The sequence below is a fragment of the Onychostoma macrolepis genome, chromosome 16 (genome assembly GCF_012432095.1).
Source record: "Onychostoma macrolepis isolate SWU-2019 chromosome 16, ASM1243209v1, whole genome shotgun sequence".
Lineage (NCBI taxonomy): Eukaryota > Metazoa > Chordata > Actinopteri > Cypriniformes > Cyprinidae > Onychostoma > Onychostoma macrolepis.
The window spans coordinates 6,837,819-6,857,174 of record NC_081170.1 but is presented as its reverse complement, the minus strand read 5'-3'; the positions used below and the strand labels follow the sequence as shown (position 1 = coordinate 6,857,174).

Below are 19,356 nucleotides of genomic sequence, written 5' to 3'. Positions count from 1 at the left end.
AGTCTATGAACTGTTTGTTCGCGGAGGCTTTTAACTGATCGCGTGAATAAAATATTTCATTTCAAATCAATAACTGATTTTGATCCATCATTACGCAGTAGCCTAAATACAGTAGGCTATATAGGCCGATATATTAGGCGTCCTTCAAACACTTTTTAATGACATTTAGAAAGGTTAGCATGATTAGCTAGCTAGTTTTTTGTTTGTTTGTTTTTTAACTGTCATGATCATATCAAATGTAGGCCTATTTGAAACACGAGCTTATTATAATAAAATACTAGGCCCGTTAAAGATAGATGCTCGAGTGAAGACACCCATCCGAACGAATCGGTTATCTCAGATAAATGGTGTAGCCCTCATCATTCAGTTCATATCTTGTTTGAAACAGGTCAGGTTTCGCAGTTGACATGTTTGAATCACGTTTAAAGATATCCTGACACTTTTTGTTCAACACAGTCACAGAGATTATCCTAAAGAGAATACGATTGTAAAATAATAATAAAAAAATAATAAATAAAAAAAATTCATATAGGCTAGCCAAGTTTGTAGAGTAGACTTAGAACACTGAGCGATGAATTGATTTTTGAACTTTTTTTGAACCGAGCTCAGATAAATCAGGCTCATCATGTCAGAAACAGGTAGGTCGGGCATGTTTCGCAATGAAATGGGTGTGAGGTAAAAAAGAAAAAAAAAGAAAAGAAAAGAAAAAAAGCATCCAGAGCTACAGTCTTGCAGATCACACTTAGTTCTAACGCAACACTGATAGACACAGTGATTCATGCTTTTAGAATTTGTATATGTTTACTGAAGAAACAAATTCATTTGCAGAGCATTATTTGGACTCTTTTTAATCAACGTTTGTGCATTAGTCAGTCAATAGAAAAGATGACAACTCAAAGCGGGATTTTGATTAAAGGAGGGAAGGTGGTAAATGAGGATTTCTCGGAGATGGCAGACGTGTTTATTGAAGATGGAGTTATCAGTGAAGTTGGCTCAGATCTGCAGGTAGCAGCCGGCACACGGGTCATCGATGCCACAGACAGACTCGTGCTGCCGGGTGGAATAGACACTCACACACACATGGAGCTGTCATTCATGGGCACCACAGCTGTGGATGACTTTCATACCGGTACCAAGGTAAATGCATTCATTATTGTTCATAAACTCATTTGAATTAATCATTTTAAGTTTTGAAATGAAATATAAACATTTAAACTAAACATGTCTGGAGCCCCTATAAAACTCGCTGATTGCATTAGTCTCATGTCATGTTTGTTAGCAGCTCATTTGGGAAAATCCATTATTGAAGGTTGTATATTTAAAACTTTGATCTACCCACTCGAATGCATTACTCATTTTCCTTCCTTAGTTTCCCCCTCTTTACTGTGACGAATTTACAGTATTTTTTGCACACAATAAATACATTCTATACATTTAATTTCACCTGCAGCATACTGACATAGTCACTTAAATGTCTTACAATCACTTGAATGCCATCTGATGCATTGACTATTAACAGAACTGTACAAAATATAAAAAAATATAATATAATTGGGGGGTCCAATAATGGTGATTGAGAGAAATAACAAAATAAACTTTCTTCAAGATCATGCTTCATATTTGATACTTACATGAATTTTCTAAAACAAATGATGTATGGATAATTAAGTAAACCTAAGTTGCTTCAGATGTAACTAGAGAGTTAATTTTTAACAAAGAGTGTTGATGTTCCATTGCTTTACTTGCTACATAATACCATGTGTCTACAGGCCGCAGTCGCAGGAGGCACGACCATGATCATGGACTTTGTCATCCCACAGAAAGGGTGTTCACTCGTGGAAGCCTATGAGCGGTGGAGAATAACGGCTGACCCCAAAGTCTGCTGTGATTACTCCCTTCATATGGCAGTAACCTGGTGGGATGACACTGTATGGCTACTACCATGCATTTACAAATAAATAAATGATATTTTAGTTATGAAAGTTGCACTAAAGGTCATTTGCCCAATAATAATAATAATAAAAACGATTAAAAAAAATGTAACCAATCATTTTGAAATATGAACTTAGAACCGGTTTCAGTCTCCCTCATGGTGGAATCAAATGGGGTTTTTATCTGACTATAAATATGATGATACATCATTAACAATGACATCTAAATCTGGGACTTTCTCTAGGTCAAGAAGGAAATGGAGACTCTTGTTCGCGACAAAGGTGTCAACTCTTTTAAGATGTTCATGGCATACAAAGATGTCTTCATGCTGCGTGACAATGAGCTCTATGCCGTATTTGCCCAGTGTAAAGAGATCGGAGCAATAGCTCAAGTCCATGCAGAGAATGGCGACCTTATTGCAGAGGTGAGAAGTATTCTGAGTTTATAATTACATCCTCAAATTACAATTCTGCATATTGTTTGCTACCATTAAAATTCAGGAATCTACCATGGAATTAAGTTCCAAATGACACATAGCCTTAAAAGGTACCCTAAAACATTAAACTTGATACCAGATATGAGAAGAGAACGGTTCATGGAAGGATAGAAGCTCTTTTGGATGGTTTTCTAAGCAGATTGCTATGCACATGTAAGAGTAGCCATTAGTTACTGTATCGTTTTTACTATTCGCTCTTTAAAATAAAGGTTCTAAAAGGGTGTTTTCACAGCAATGCCATAGAACCACATTTCAGTGAAAAGAACCTTTTTTCTTACAGTGATGAACATTTAAAAAAATCTAAAGAACGTTTTTGGGATAAGGTTCCATGGATGTTAAAAGTTCTTCATGTAACCATAGATACCAATAAAAACTAATTTTAAACTAATTTTTAAGAATGTTGATTCTGTTTCTAATACAGAGTTTAGAAACTCTCTTTGTGCATCAGCATGGGTCTGTAAAGGGATTTTCCCCCAAAGCTCTCTGTTCTTTCACCCCCGAGTTAAACTTCACCATGATTTAAGAAGAGTAAACCAGTGTGCAGGTGTTTCTTGTAAATCATTCTTTGAATGCAAAGCTGATCAGGCCCTAAGCAAACAGGCCATGTTGCACAAGAACTGGCCGGTGCCTTTAAACCATCAATGTGAAGTGACATTTTTACAAATTATAAGGGCATATTCTGCATAAAAGTGTCATAAATTATTTTTCATGCGATTGTGTTAAGAGACTAATAATAACCAGCTATTTTTATAGCATGACCTTATTTATTTTTAGATGGTAGATTGCCCAATATGTAGCAAAAAGCCCTGGAAAGCCAGATGTGTCATGTTAGTCTTAGAGTGGTCAGAGTTCATTGGAGCAGTTTATGATACGCCACTAAAAGTACATATTTAGGCAATTTATAAAGAATGTTTACATTAACTGAAATACATTTTGAAATCCTGACATAACAAATCACATGACAATTAACATGAAATATGATTCCACTGGAGGGCAGCACATACATAAATGAGTTAATGAAGTGGTATTTAAGGCTGGCTATGTTTTCACTAATTTCAGAAAGACTATGGTATAAGGTATGGTATGGACTCTAAAGAGAGACTCCTCTCTTTCAGGTACTAGACTACTAGATTCTCAAAAGAGAATTAAAGATCCAAAACCCAAAAGAACAATGAAACACTATTTCCTCTCTCACACGCAGTCTCTTCCTCTTTTCCCTTCCCCAAAAACCAACAAACTAAGGGTTTTTAAAGCCTCTTAGTAAACTAACACCTGCCTTCACTAATTATCCAAATGCAAATTAATTAACCTATTAAATTGGGTTTTACATTCCAAACAGTATGATCCCTGTTCACACAGATCATGAAAACAACATATTCCCCAAGATGCCGTTGTCATGTAAATGAAAATGTAAACGCCCCCTTACACTGAATGACATGGTATAGACATTGAGCTCTCTTGGAGTGTTCCAGTAAGCAACAACCTAGTAACAAACCAACCACATTAGCATAGCAACCACTTCCTACTAGTAACATCCTAGTAACCACATATGAATGCACTAAAAACAACTCGGAGCACCTGGCAACCACTATAAGACACATATACAACTACAGTATGTAAGAAAGCACTAAAGACATTCAGAAAATCTTAGCCACCACGTAGCAATGCCTTGATGACCACCTATGACACTAGAGCAAGATAACAACACAAGAATGCATTAAAACACCCAGAACACCTTAGCAACCTCATATAAATGCCCTGGCAACCACAAACAAAAACCTTAGCATTGTGGCAGTGAGTTTTGCAAGGCAAGCATCACTCCTTTTGTTTTCTTCAGAAAATATAACCACATACTATTCTTTTTCTCCTTTGCAAGCACTGCTGTTTCCTTCAGAAATGCTATATATTATTCAGAATCTATATATTGCAGTTGCTAAATCGGAAGAATTTTATGCTGATGTAGTCTGCTTAAATACAGTACAGTTGATGGCTGTCTCTCGGAGCACGCATAGATTAGATTTTCTGTGAATATTCCCACACAGGGTGCAAAGCGTATGCTCTCTCTGGGCATCACGGGTCCTGAGGGCCATGAGATGTGTCGTCCGGAGGAAGTGGAGGCCGAGGCCACACAACGCGCCATCACTATCGCCCATGCTGCTAACTGCCCGCTCTATGTAGTGCACGTCATGAGCAAATCTGCAGCGAAGGTGGTGGCTAATGCTCGCAGGAATGGTGGGTGAGCTGGGATAAGACAAGATTATTATTCACAGCAAATGTACAGGCCTAGAATTGATGTTTTTCTCATGAGTTTTCAAAGTGGTGCAAATCATGAGATGTGTTCATTGTGTGACTGATCCATAAGATCAGAGCAATCTGGAAACTTTAGAGTCAACATGACATTTTTAATATTTGTTCTGGTCTTACTTCGAACGCTTTATTAGGGCATGCTATTCCAAATAAAAATAGTAATTTGCTTCTCCTTTGAAACAACTTATCTACCATTTAAAAGTTTGGTCTGTAAGATTTTTCATTGTTTTTGAAAGTCTCTTATACTCACCAAGGCTGCATTTCTTTGATGAAAATAGAGTCATATTAGTGAAATATTTTAAAATAATGTTTTATTAGAACTGCATTTTAATACATTTAAAAATGTAATTTATTCATGAATTTTGAGCAAATTTTGAGAATTTTGCTGATTTGGTTTTTGACGTTGAAGAAACATTTCTTATCGATGTTATAAACAGTTGTACTGTTTAATATTTTGTAGAAACGTCTTTTTCAGGATTCTTTGATTAACAGAAAGTTCAAAACAACAGCATTTATTTGCAATAGGAATATTTTGTAACATTATAAACTTTTGATCAATTTAATGCATCCTTGCTGAATAAAAGTATTGCATTTCTTTCAAAAATAATTACCAAGCTAACTAAATCTTACCCTAAGCTTTTGAACAGTAGTCTATAATAAAATACAAGTCCCATCCTACATTAATACTGTTGCACTCAGAAATTGGTCAGATTGTAGATTTAAAAAATGGGGGACAAACATCATTTACTGTTGATTTTAATCAGTTTGGACTAAGGTGAGCTGGTTTTGACACCTTTGAATTGACGTTGTTTGAGTTTTATATTTTACATTTCTAAACCTGATCATTAAACACTCAATACTGATCCTTTATCAGTCACACTGATTGTTTCTCGTCAGGTCGAGTGGTGTTTGGAGAGCCCATTGCAGCTGGACTGGGCACAGACGGCACAAACTATTGGCATAAGGATTGGACTCATGCTGCTGGTTTTGTCATGGGCCCACCTTTGAGACCAGACTCCAGTACCCCTGGATATCTGATGGACCTTCTGGCCAAGTGCGTGGGAACTTTCCTGTTTTCATCATTTATCTACATTTACATCCAACCTTGCATGACTTTCTTTTCTTCCATAGAATACAAAAGGTCATGCATGCAAAAAAAAAAAAGAATAATAATATTAAAACATCATGAATGATGAGATGATACTGTGCATTATCTTACAGTGATGATCTAAGCGTGACAGGGACAGATAACTGCACATTCTCAGTGTGCCAGAAAGCCCTTGGGAAAGACGACTTCACCAAAATCCCAAACGGAGTCAATGGTGTTGAAGATAGGATGTCTGTTATATGGGAAAAGGGAGTGGTCAGTGCTTCTGATAGAAATTATTAATTCATTCTCATCAATTCATTCTTTGATAGACAGACTTGCAGAATTATTTACTGAAGCATATCACTAAATAAAGACACATATACTAGATACTGTCTCTATCAATCCATCCATCCATCCATCTATGTGTAGTGCTGACCTTTAACTTTATCATTCTTGGATGTGAGGTACAGCGATCACAAAAATAACTCACATTTTGTGTTTTTATTTTCCCCAGCACAGCGGAAAAATGGACGAAAACCGGTTTGTAGCTGTCACCAGTACTAACGCAGCAAAAATCTTCAACTTTTATCCTCGAAAAGGGAGAATTGCTAAAGGCTCTGATGCAGACCTGGTCATATGGGACCCAAAAGCCACCAGGTAACTCACAGCAGCCTAGAAAACTACATGTGACCTCATTTACATGCTCTAATTAATAATGAGCCCTGTTTCAATGTGCAGACATACCTAACAGCCAGACATTCAATGTGAAGACAAAATCTACTGTCTTTCATTACATCAAAATCCAGAAAACTAATTCACAATTTCAAGGTCCGTGGTAAACATAACTTGACGAGACTTGGACATTTTGTTGTACAATGTAAACTGCACACATGTAGTTACTTATTACAAACATACATGTAAAAAAACTGGATGCAAAACATCCAAGTTTTGTCAGTTTAGATTTACCACAGACACATCATTTTACTTGTAAATTGAAAAACCAGATTATAAAAATCCATTTGAAAATCTCAAGGGATCTTATGGATTTCTGTACGCATTGTCTTTAAACAAAATCATCCTGCATCATACTTAACATGACATTTTCAAAATCAAAGCCTTATTGTTACACAATAATGTGGCATAAAGATTTGACTGTATAATTCAAAATCCAGCCTTCTCATTTCATGGGCTTCAGCTTTTACATATCTTCCATTTCATGAGTGCTTGAGTTTATTTGTAATTGAACAAGTCAACAATGTTTTTGAGCTTTTTACATCACTTTAATTGCTATGTTTTTTTTTGTTATTCAGCTGAAATGAGCCAATCTAGTTGACACATTTTAAAAATTATATCCATATACTTCAGTTTTTGGAGGGTCCTCCTTAGTCACATATTTGGACCTGACATAAATAGTAAAATAAATCGCAAAGTTTGCTTTAAAAGCTAAACATGTTTTGAAATGTGCTGTCTGTAGGTTTAAATACCTGGGATGTTAAGCATGTTTCTGCATGAATGGGGTCATACAGGTTCTATAGGTGCTGAAAGTACTGAGGGAGATGTTGCCATGACAGAGCATTAATACAGCGGATTGGCTGCAAGGACGTGACCATAAATGGAGAAACTGAAGCGTTCTTCCTGCTCAAACACGTCGTTTGTAAAGCGCACGCATGAGAGGAAAGGACTGAAACAGCAGACGGCCGTGGGTCTTATGTAATTGGGCCACGTTGCTGCTCCTTTTCCCCATGAATCTGGGCTAGCTCCCTCTAGGCAAATAACCAATCGCTGATGTGAGTTAAGCAGCGAGGAGCAATGTGCTGAAATTTAGCGCATAGCAGCGTTGCATTAATAAGAACTGAGCGCTTGTGTAAGACGTGCTAATAAGAGACCGATGACGTTTCTGGGTCCATATTAGATAATTAGGGTCAACTGGATGTATGTTCTTAGTGGAAAATAATGGAAAGCAAGACAGTTGTCCACAATACTTGCATGAACCTACACTTTAAGTTTAGATTTAAAGCTTCTCCTAATTCTACCTCACATTTGATTGGACTGACAGTTAATTCAACTGTGAAATTGTATGATTATCCATCCTTCGGATAATTATTAGGATAAAGTGTTATAATTTTACCGCCTGTAAGGGTTAGCCTATTTTTAGACACCAAAACACCACTGTTCAATAAGTTATTACAATTATTAATATTAATACAGTAAATAATTCATCCACCAGCTAAACGATGTGATGTCTAACTTAAAAACTGCATAAATAACGATTGTCAGCCATTGATGAACAAAGCCAAAGCACAGGCTCCACACAGTGTTCATAGTTTTTGAGAAAATGAAGACTTTTCAAGACAACCTGTGATATTTAGAAAGTATTTTAACACCGAAAATGTTACATATTTCAACTTTACCAAAGTTCATACAGCAATCTAGAATGTGTGGTCAGCTTTATAATCATTTTACAAACCAAGGAGTCTGTGTTTTTCTGCAAGCAACATAAATTAAAACTTAACTGTAAAAGAGAAACTGTCAGGAAAAAAAAGAAAAAGAAAAAAAAAGCTGTCAGAATGAGATTGCAATATATTTCAAGTAGTACAACCTTTACCCTCAATTCTGGGACTGTAGCATTCATCATTTTGAAATGCTGGAATATTTATTGTCTTTCACAGCAAAATAGATGCAACAATAAAAAGCATGAAATGCATGAAATTGTATAGTGCACAAGGTATGCAATTTTTATTCATAATAAATCAATTAATTGAAACTTATGTCAAGCTGAATACAGTATTAAAATTAATATCCTTTGCACAATGTCAGTTTATGGAATCCATAACGGTTACTATCTTTCTAAATTAGCTTTTTAAGATAATAGCTGTCATGTTAATTGGAAAACTCTTGTTTTTGCTGGTTTGTCTCAGTGCTGGAGACAGATGGCCGCTCAGAGCTCATTCTTTGAACTGTGCTGATACAGCAATAGAATGGTTAAAAAAAAAAAAAGCTGAATATGGGAAACAACAGATTTGGGCTGAAAAACTGTAGTTTGCTATTTTACACACTGTAAATGGGCTCAAATGGTTCTTCTGCTGATTTATTAAAGTCATTTGTTTTAATATATTACGATTAGGGCTGGGCTATAGCCTACAGTACATGCTAATAATAATAATATATGTATTTATTTGAGTATTTTTATTATAATAAATGTATTTATTTATTTACACACAAACTTAATAGTTTACTTTATATATAAATTTAAGTTAGTAAGTCAATTTGCATAATCTTGTATAACCTTATGTTGTTTTTAGGGTGATTTCAGCAAAGACTCACCACCAGGCTGTGGACTACAACATTTTTGAGGGAATGCTATGTCATGGGCTTCCAGTGGTCACAATCTCCAGGGGGAAGGTGGTTTATGAAAACGGGCAACTGTTCACAAAACCGGGAATGGGACAATACATCCCACGGAAACCCTTTTCTGAATTTGTGTATAAAAGAATTAATCAGCGGGAACAGGTAAGACACGTTTGGGCTCTGGTCTAAGGCTGCCCAGCATCCTCTAAAATTTTGACATGTGGTCATTGTGTGCTGTAGGAACTGAGGTTAATGATATTGTCTAATGTTTTTTTTTAGGTTGCAAAGCCCTGTGCTGTGCGCAGGGAACCATACACTGGAGAAATAATATCCATAGCCCCGAAAAGATCCTGAATCATGGAAGAAACATGGTTTATACGGATGTTTTATAAGATGAATTTGCAGTATACTAAAACAAAGACTCCAGTTATAACCAAAAAAGGGCTTTGCCATAGAAGAAACATTTCAAGCTTCACAAAGAACTTTTTAGTTCTGTGAAGAACCCAGAAACCACTGCACTGCTCTGAAGAACCCAAAAATCTGTACACTCAACTCAAGAACCGTCTACAGTGAAAAAAATGGTGCTGCAAGGAATGACGGAAGAACCATTTATGCATTAGTGATAAACAATGATCAATTCTGATATATATTTTGTGTTTTGAATCACCCCCCAAAAATGCCAAAGAGTATTGTCAAAAACATTTATTTTTAGCTACAAAATGTTTTAATACATTTTTATATGATCAGACTCTGAGAAGACATTAATTTTTTCATGATAAAAACGACTTTTATTCAGCTAGGATGCAGTAAATTGATAAAAAGTGACACGAAAGACATATGTAATATATTACAAAAGATATATATTTCAAATAAATGCTATATACATATATACAAATATGTACAAGTAAGTATTAACTGTTTACACCATTGCTCATAAGAAATGTTTCTTGAAAATTCAACTTTACTATCAAAGGAATAAATTCTGTAAAATATATTAAAATAGAAAAGAGTTATTTTAAATTGTAATAATATTTCACAATAGTATTGTTTTTAGTGTATATGTGATCAAATAAATAGAGCCTTGGTGAGCAGAAGGTCTTTCAAAATCATTAAAAAAATCTTACCAACCTTAAACACTTTTGAACGGATGTCTGCATGCTTTGTATTCTATAGGATACAGGTTTAAAACGTATACATATGCTCATTGCTCAATGACTTCCACCTCAATCTGAGTCTGTTAACCCCTGAAGAGTAAAATTAAAATCTTGGCCCTGGTCACAAACAAGTGTGCAATGACCACTAGGGCTCCTTGGTCCATACAGCACAAATTGATCACTAGGGCCCCATGGCCTATTATCCACTTGCCCCCTATGTAGTGATCACTAGGTCATCACAAACAGGACCCCTCCTTTCTGTGTACAATGCAATGCTAAGGTACACTTTCTGATACAAAGGAGTGTGAATGTTGTGTGTCAACATGTCAAACCTGCAATTATGGCTGATTTACTGGTGTGTTGCTAACTTCAAGCATATTTAAACAGCGTCAGGGTTTGTCCTGTGCTTATGGAAAAGTAAGGGGCACCAAAAACTGGGCTGCAATAAAAACAAAAAAGAAACTATTTTGATTATACAATTTACATTATAACAGTCAAGGCCAAAACATCATCTGCAGGAACTTGAATACAGATGCTTACAGCTACTTATGTTTGATTTCACACATAGTACTTTTTGTATCACAACACAATTCACAATGCAAATATGTGCTGCATTTATAACAACATACACCTTCTGCTACTGTATGCTTCTGGAGAATCAAAACTGAAGACTTGTTTTCAAAGAATATATTTTGAATTAAATGCATTATTCTTACCTCACTGTTCATTTTAAAATAATAAATATTACTGAGTGAGATTTATTCTTAAAGCAAGAAGAACTATTTGAAAACGGTAATATATTTAAACTTAATTTATGATATTTTTACATCTTGCACACTGAAGAAAATGTATTCTGTTTTAAGGATTTTCGAATATAGTTAGTAGAAAACGTGACCAACCTGCATGGCTAAAGTTTTCAGAGCTCCTTCATGCTCTACTGCTTTAGCTTTGCACCGCTTTCTTAAAATCTTTGCATGTAGATAGGCAGCTCTTTTCTCTGCGACATCTGAAAAAAACTGCTCAGATAGCACAACTCTGAGCTGGACCATCTGTGATGAAAGAAGAATCAGAACAACCAGCAAGACCAGGACGACAGACAGAGGAACCAGAGACTGATAGAGCCACAGTTCCGGTTCAGGCAAACACTTCTTCTCAAACAGAGACACCGTGTAGGAAAAGTTTGCCCCTTTTGCATTTTCATCAACAGCTAAACCTAGAAATAATGTGGCCTCCTTTGAAAACAAAGGAGAAATGGAAAGAAAATAATTAGATGAAATTCAGACATCAATTACTAACCCTCTGGAATTGTATGACTTTCTTCCTTCCTTCTGTAGAACACAAAAACAAAAGATACAGAACGCAGAACGATGTGGTCCAAACAACATTGGGCCCCATTGACTTTTTTTGATTCCAAAGAAAGAAAGAAAGTCATACATGTTTGGAACGACATGAGGGTGAGTAAATCATGGCAACCTTTTCATTTCTGTGTGTATTATCCCTTTAAACCTACAGAAATGAATGAGGGTGCAACTAGATTCTATAACCAAAGTGACTGCATTTACCAAATCAAGAACAATACTTGTGGGTACATTCATAAACAGTAAAACATGATTGCCATTCATATATGGATCTAGTTCAGACAGTTGATTAGAGTGTAAGGATTCTTTCCCTACTGTGCTTTTATATATATATATATATATATATATATATATCACATAACAAAAAAATAATAATAATAATAATAATAAATATATATATATATGATGGTTATTCCTATTTGAAATGTTAAATAGTTGTGTTCAGACAATTCAGTTTTGACAGAAAGTGCAACCGGAATCTAGCCTAACCAGATTACAGCACAACAATACGTTTAGGGTGCTACAGTTCTGTTCACACTCAGTTTAGTTATAGAAAAACGAAGGATTAAAGGAAAACCATAGCCTATCCAAAAATCCGTAAAACAATACTGCAACTTCTTTGTTTACCTGAATTTGTATTCCCACAGGAACACGAAGTGGCTCCAGTTCCCCGAGTCGCTTGCTCAGAACTACAATAAGCCAGTAAATCAGGGCGTCTAGACTGATAAACACCAGCCAGGTGAGACAGTGAGTGAATATGGGAAGACTGAACTTGATCATGGCTTTCCACCACCGACCCGTCGGACGAATGGACGGAGTCACTATGTAACTTTCCGATTCACTTTTGGTCAGCGGAAGGACATACTCTTTTCCCTTTTCCCTTTGCTGCTCGTCAAAACAACGGAAAGTTTTCGTAATGTATTTATTGTTGTACCTTTTGTCTACGTGGAATCTTCTCAGGTATAGAGCAGTGAAAAGTACAAGAAATAAAAGACCTAATGTTGGAGACAATATCTTTCCTATTGAAGACAAAGCCTTGGTCAGTGCCAACACATTTTGCGCGGTCTGGTTTAAAGCCTGTTCGGCCTCGGTGAGGTGAATTTTGAAGTCTTGTGAGTCCACCTTTGCTTTTAGTGTGAAATCTGCATGGTAGCTCCCTAACTGAAAGTTTATAAAGTAATTTTTAAGTTGCTTTCCCACCCATTTCAGCATTTTAATATAATTCCCGAGGGGTTCTGTATTAATATCCAATAACTTTTCCTCTAAGTTGCAGAGGAGGCCTTTTGCAAGGAGCCTCATGTTTCGCAAAGTGTTCTGGATGTTGAAGAAAATCACTGAACTGGTTCCTAAAGTGAGAAGAAGGCTCTTCGCTTGCTTCATACCCATTGAGATCAAAATCAAGGCTCCAAAACAGCGAATCCTTTCTGAGAAATACATGGCTGGTGTTAAGCTTATACAAAAACCACAAGTAAAGGGAAGCGAGACCTCCTGAACACATTTGAAGGAAAAGTGGAGGATGAGGAAGAGGAAGGTGCTCAGAATGAGGCTGGCGATAAAACAGGTCAACAGGAGGAGAAGTCTTTCCTTCCAGCTTTTTGTGGTGTTGGTCGTGTAGAGACCACATATTCTGGACCAGACCCGTCGTAGTCCTTCTGCCAGTTGATGCAGTTTAGCTTGAATCATCATCGTCCCACTAACCTGAAATCGTTAATGGTTTCATAACTAAATGATTAATTAGCCCTAGAATGTCTGCATTATTTTGATCTACAGTGGCTCCAAAACATACTGTATTTAGACACTTAAGCCACACTTGAAAAAAAAACTGAATATCATTTCATTAGATGACAAAATATAAAATTAAGTGACTTCTTTTGTAATACAGCAGCACAAGCATATAAGTAAAACCTTTAACAAAAATAAATTGATTGGGTTTTAGATGATAAAACAATAGATATATTGTTATATATTTGGACATTTTATGGTTTAAACAGCATGATGAGACTAAGTTCAATTGCAATAAATGGCTCAAAATAGCGAATCACATTTTTGCAGATGTCACTTGGTTATTTTGTTATCTAATTCAGTGACATTCAGTCATTTGTCAGTGTGGCTCAAGTTATATAACACCAATACATAAATTTGATATTATATTGACTAAAGCAGCAATGAATCCGTTAATACAATTTAGTCTCTTATAATGCTACATTTGATTTTGTGATGACTTAAACACCCTATCTTCTGATTTGAACAGCCATGCAGGTATTTCACAGTTAACCTATTTTTCAATGTTTAACCTACCTTTTATTTGTCAGCAGTCTTGTCAGCTCATGAGTGTGTTGTGACAGTCCAGCATTCATCTTTTTTAAAGTAAAAGAAGAGGAAGCTGATTTTATCCCTCAGTTGTTCACTTCCTTTTTAGCCATCGTCTCAGCACTTACTCATAACCACAGTACAGCACTGACAAAAACCACCTCATGATTAATGTGTTTTCAGAAAAAAACCCAACGTAATTTAGTTGTTTGTGGAAAGCTGCATGCTTGCTTTCTATCTTGATCATTTTGCTAACATAGGAAAACAAAACAAATTTCCCTATTGGACAAAATTATAGCACTTCATTTACAATGCAATAACTGAATAAAAAACCCAAATGTATTGTTATTATTACACTTCTGAAACTACTACATTTATATGTATATATGTTTGTATACACGCTGTACATTACCAGTAACTATTGACACATAATGAAGAGTTTTTCCTTTTTCTCAAATTATAATTTTTTTCTATTCACTTTTTAAGTTAAGCTATATGCATGTGTATGAGTGTGTGTGTGTGTACTGTATGTTTTTCATGTCATCTCAAGAAACATTAGAGACGTATTGCTTTTGTTTGCGAATGCTCATTTTCCAGTGTAATATCCATTTTTTATTTTTTTAATTTGAAAAATAACTTACATAAATCTCTGTACTCAACCATACTTGACCAAGACATAGCCTTGGCATGAACACATTGCACCAAAAAAAAAAAAAAAAAAAAAAAACAATATAGAAGGCATCTGAAATAGAACAGAACATACCTTTGACATCATGAGACATTATCCCACTTCCATAAGATTTGACAATATCTAGAGAGTTTGCTATTAAAATTCTGTAGATTGTGACAGACGTACACAGAAATTGATAACAGACTGAAAGCTTGATAAAATGACTAATCAGAAAAGTTTATTTTCAAAGGAAGAGGTATAATGTCTCAGTGTATATTTCCATTCAGGCATTAAAACTATGATTCATAAACTTCTCAGATATAAGAAGATCTGATTATTACTAAAAAATAGAAAATAAAAAAAATAGGTCTTGGCTTGTAAATAAACTAACAAAAATATATTAAATGACTTCTACTTTCTTGAAACGAAGAAATAAAAACCAAAGTTATACTGTGTGGCAATATCATCGTCCCGATGTGCATTTCTCTGCAGACAGCATCATGCTCGGAAAACTGTACAGCACAATACTGCGAAAGTCAGTGAGCTGCAGCCGTCTCCGGTAAAAAGATCTCGTGAAATTTTGGGCTCTTTTGTCAGGAATACTGCAGCTCATATTTCCGTAAAGATATAAAAATCCCTGGTCACGGTTTTCCCTTAAATTTGTCAACAAAGTATGATTTTACAAGGTGGAATGTTCATTCGGAATTTTGCCCTTCTGGTCCGTGTGAGACCACTGCCTAATTTTCACTAAAATTCAATTCAGGGTGAAGGGGCGGGGGAGAGGATCGTCGTCGACATGCACTGTACAAGAAACTGCTTTTTTTTTTTTTCTCCAAATATCGTCTTTATCAAAACATGCTGAGTTACTGTAAGATGTGCCCAAGCCATGTTGCCAAAAACCCTTTTCAACATGCTTGTTAAACGAAAGAACTTCAAACAATATACAGACTAAAACTAGAAGAGCTGTGGGAAACGAACAGCCCTGAAAATAAAAATTTAAGAGAACTGGAACAATATCAGGGGGAAAATCTGACAACGGAAGCAAGTACAGAGAGTTTACCCTGGGACAAGGGAGAAGTAGAGAAACATGTACAATTTGCACATCGTCTTTAGCTTCATAAGGCTTACGCCTTTACAATAATAAATCATAGACATTTTTTTTTACGTCTTTGTCACATGAACAGATGTCTCACTGTAAATAAAATGTTAAGCTTGTCATTTATCTGCTTGTCTGTAAAAATACAGTAGAGAGACCAATGAATGGTCTACAGGACAAAAAAAACAAGGTTTCATGGTTGTTGTTTTTTTAAATCACACTGTTGCATTCACTCCCCATGAAAATCATGCACTAGTGAAATTTATCTTTAAAAATAATAGAAATTGTTGAAAATGGCTGATCCGGTTCGTTTTTTCTTTTTCTTTTTTTTTTTTTTTCTTGTCGTCTTTTTTTGCAAGTAGCAGTCTGAGAAAATTATTTCCTATTCACTTTTTTTAAGTTCAGCTAAAGTTGTGTCCATGCAACAAAAAACTCGTTATTTCTTCTTTAGGTTTCATACGGTATCAAGAGAAGTACTTCAATTTGATCTTAAAAGATGATTCAAACCTACATTTCATCTCTGTGTTTATCTAGCAGAATCATATCTGGGGAGTGAGGTGCTCATTCCCACGTCATATTCTTGTTTTGTGTGTACATTTCTGGGTCTGTTGGCATGGCTTGACCCAAGGAACACTGTTAGCCCATGTAGATACAAATACATCAACATTAAAAGAAACATAAATGGAAAACGAAAGTCGAAGAGAACGTTTCACCCCATTTCAAAAAGGGCTTCTGAAGAACTCGACATGTCAGTTCTCAGTTCAGACTCATCTCCAATGGCTTCAAATAGGTTCTAAAAGCAGGAATCGTGATGTTCCTCAGGCTAAGGAGGCCATTTTCCAGCTTCGTCTCGTCCCTGTCCTCTAGGGGTTGCTCTTTGCGCACAATGTGTGCGGCATTTTTTTGCGAGCAAAAACAGGACCGCTTTTTTTCACCCCTAAGAAACAAGCTCTGAACACACAACATCAAGCATGCAGTGTTACCGGGGGGACGGGACCTGTCGCAAATCTCAAACTCCACCCAATGGCTGCTACAATAACGCTAGATTTCAGGAAACTGCTACGAGCGACCGAACGGCCCGGACCCGCTGTCAAGAGACGACTGGGAAGCTCTTCTGGTCAACGGGGCCAGGGTTGGGTCGACCAATGAAGAGGGAGGAAACAGCTTGAACCAGCCAATAACCATGTTGGACAAGTCCAGATCATCTAAAAGTATCTGAGCAGCTCCCATGAAGGATTTGTGGTCCATACGTCCGTAGTCTCCCCACACAATGATCTACGATGGAAAGAAAATATAAAAGTTACAATCATACAAAAAATTGACAAACTACTGATAGACAGAGGCCAGGTCTCATAAACATTTTGTAAAAAAGGTGTTGATTATTATTTGCTCATATCATTTATTCAATTTTTAAACCATATTTTATGTGATGTTGTTATATATATATATATACACATATAAAATAAAAACAATAAAATATTAATTTGAATTATTATTTGCTCATATCATTTATTCAATCTTTAAACCATATTTTATGTGACATTGTTTTATATGTATAAAAATAAAAATAATAAACTATTATTTGTTCAACAAATAATAGATCACATTTATATGTTATATATATATATATATATAAATTTAAATTTATTAAGTATTATTATTATTATTTGCTCATATCATTTATTCAATCTTTAAACCATATTTTATGTGACATTGTTTTATATGTATAAAAATAAAAATAATAAAATATTATTTGTTCAACAAATAAAAGATCATATTTATTTTTAATTTTATATATATATATATATATATATATATATATATACATACACACACTGTATGTAGTATTTAATATATTAAATATAAAAATATAAATTATATACAAAATTTGCACACACACACACACATATATATATACATACTTTATATATGAAAAATATAATTTTATATAGAAAAAATCGGCCATTAAAATGTTTTTGTTGACTTTTACTACAAACTAACTGATAAAGTTACTGCTTCTGTTTACATTGACCAAATGACCATGAGATAATGACCTAAAACTGGTAAATAAAAGCATTAGCGATGACATTATACCTGTAAAACCTTTCCACCTGGGGTCTCTTCAAACGACAGCTGCTGCTGGTAAAGAGGGTCCAGTGTTTTCCGTGCTACTTTTGTTTTCTTTTTGGCTATGCAGGCGCCGTTATCCAGTAGATACACCTTTACATAAGGGGCTGGAGAAGAACAACCACAGATGGAGTTTAATCGTGAGTGAGTTTTCAGGTGCCTAAGAAATCACCATCAGAAAGTGTAACTGCACTCACCTGGCAGTGCCTTAGAACCTGGTTTTCCCACAAGGCCTCTGGCTCGGATGACCTCTACCTCGAGGGCTCCTTTCTTTTCCACCATCCCGATCTGAATGTCACCTAGACGTGGAACAAATCAAGGATACATGAGCCACACATGGGTAATATTGCTGTTTTAATATTGGATAATATTTGAGTGTGACTGGAGACACAAGCACTAGAGTGAAGTGTACAGAAAGTATAATAAACAAGAACTCACCCATAGGGGGCGTGGCTAAAGTCTGTCTTCCCACAAGCTGGGCGGGGCCAAGTCCATCCAGAAAATCACTGAACTGACTGTCAGAAGAGAGTCTCACTCCAGGGAAGATGAGGCTGAGAAGAAAGGGTTCTGATTAGATAAACAGTAGAGCTTGATCTTATGATGTTACAGGTGACAGGCTGATGATTATCACAGAAAAACATTTTGCATTACAGTAAAGCACTTGCAGTGGAAGTCTATGGGAAAAGCAGAAATGTGCAGCTTATATGATCGTTAAAGGAGTTATATTTGTATATAACTGTACAAAAATGTTTATTTGAGCTATAAAGTCATCAGAATTGCTCTTTTTGCAGTGAAACTGCTGTTGTAGATAGATTAACTTCTGATTACTACCTGAAAAGTGGGTATTTTTCAATGTTAACAGTTGCTTTCAGGTGTTTTTGCATGTATTGCGTAAAAGTTACCAGGCTTATGACTTTAAATGGATATGGCAGCAGGTGAAAAATTGAATAGACACATTTTATATGTTTAAACACTATGGTGACAGTGTTTATTATTATTAACATTTGGTGCAATACCCTGTCCCACTGTAAATCAACATTACTGTCAATGCAACTTTTGTTTGAATACAATAATTAATAGAATTTATTTTCTGTAGTAAATGACAACAGGTCACAGATGTCGTTGAGTGCTTAATTATTATTTAAAATATGCATATATATATACATGAATTTTTAGTATGATAAATATTTTTTATTTTAATATCTAAATTATAATATGCAAATAATTATTAACAATAATTTATTATTATTAATAATACTTTATTTGAATAATTATTTAAAATAAACATATGTACAATATATTTATTATTATTACTATTTTAAAAATATTTTACAATATACATATAGTCATTATTTATTATTATTGGGATTAATAATAACGATTAATAATAATTATTAATATTAATAGTATTATTTATGTATTTTAGTAATAATAATAATAATAATCATATTTTATAAAACTTCATATA

General features: G+C 35.1%; 3 protein-coding genes across 34 annotated transcripts in view; 1 reads left to right on the top strand and 2 right to left on the bottom strand.

The window, feature by feature from the left end:
- Positions 1-653: 653 nt before the first annotated feature.
- dpys (dihydropyrimidinase) lies at positions 654-10,311 on the top strand. The gene is made up of 9 exons (XM_058747505.1): positions 654-1,137; positions 1,770-1,928; positions 2,177-2,356; positions 4,471-4,660; positions 5,633-5,789; positions 5,957-6,098; positions 6,340-6,482; positions 9,128-9,335; positions 9,453-10,311. The coding sequence occupies exons 1-9, from the start codon at positions 886-888 to the stop codon at positions 9,525-9,527; spliced, it is 1,506 nt and encodes a 501-aa protein (XP_058603488.1). The 5' UTR covers positions 654-885; the 3' UTR covers positions 9,528-10,311.
- A 327-nt stretch (positions 10,312-10,638) lies between these two features.
- LOC131522189 (dendritic cell-specific transmembrane protein) lies at positions 10,639-14,320 on the bottom strand. The gene is made up of 4 exons (XM_058747506.1): positions 13,984-14,320; positions 12,313-13,383; positions 11,227-11,559; positions 10,639-10,766 (listed from the first exon to the last, which is right to left on the bottom strand). Exons 2-4 carry the CDS (start codon positions 13,369-13,371, stop codon positions 10,707-10,709), a joined length of 1,452 nt encoding a protein of 483 aa, XP_058603489.1. The 5' UTR covers positions 13,372-13,383; positions 13,984-14,320; the 3' UTR covers positions 10,639-10,706.
- A 1,294-nt stretch (positions 14,321-15,614) lies between these two features.
- Positions 15,615-19,356, bottom strand: part of rims2a (regulating synaptic membrane exocytosis 2a) — a 175,052-nt gene continuing 171,310 nt past the window's right edge. For all 32 annotated transcript variants that reach the window (XM_058746410.1, XM_058746408.1, XM_058746411.1 and 29 more), the window contains 4 exons: positions 18,327-18,439; positions 18,086-18,187; positions 17,856-17,995; positions 15,615-17,036 (listed from right to left, as the gene is read on the bottom strand). In XM_058746410.1, coding sequence (XP_058602393.1) covers positions 16,821-17,036; positions 17,856-17,995; positions 18,086-18,187; positions 18,327-18,439 — 571 coding nt within the window. In that variant the 3' untranslated portion in view covers positions 15,615-16,820. The remainder of the gene's footprint in view (positions 17,037-17,855; positions 17,996-18,085; positions 18,188-18,326; positions 18,440-19,356) is intronic.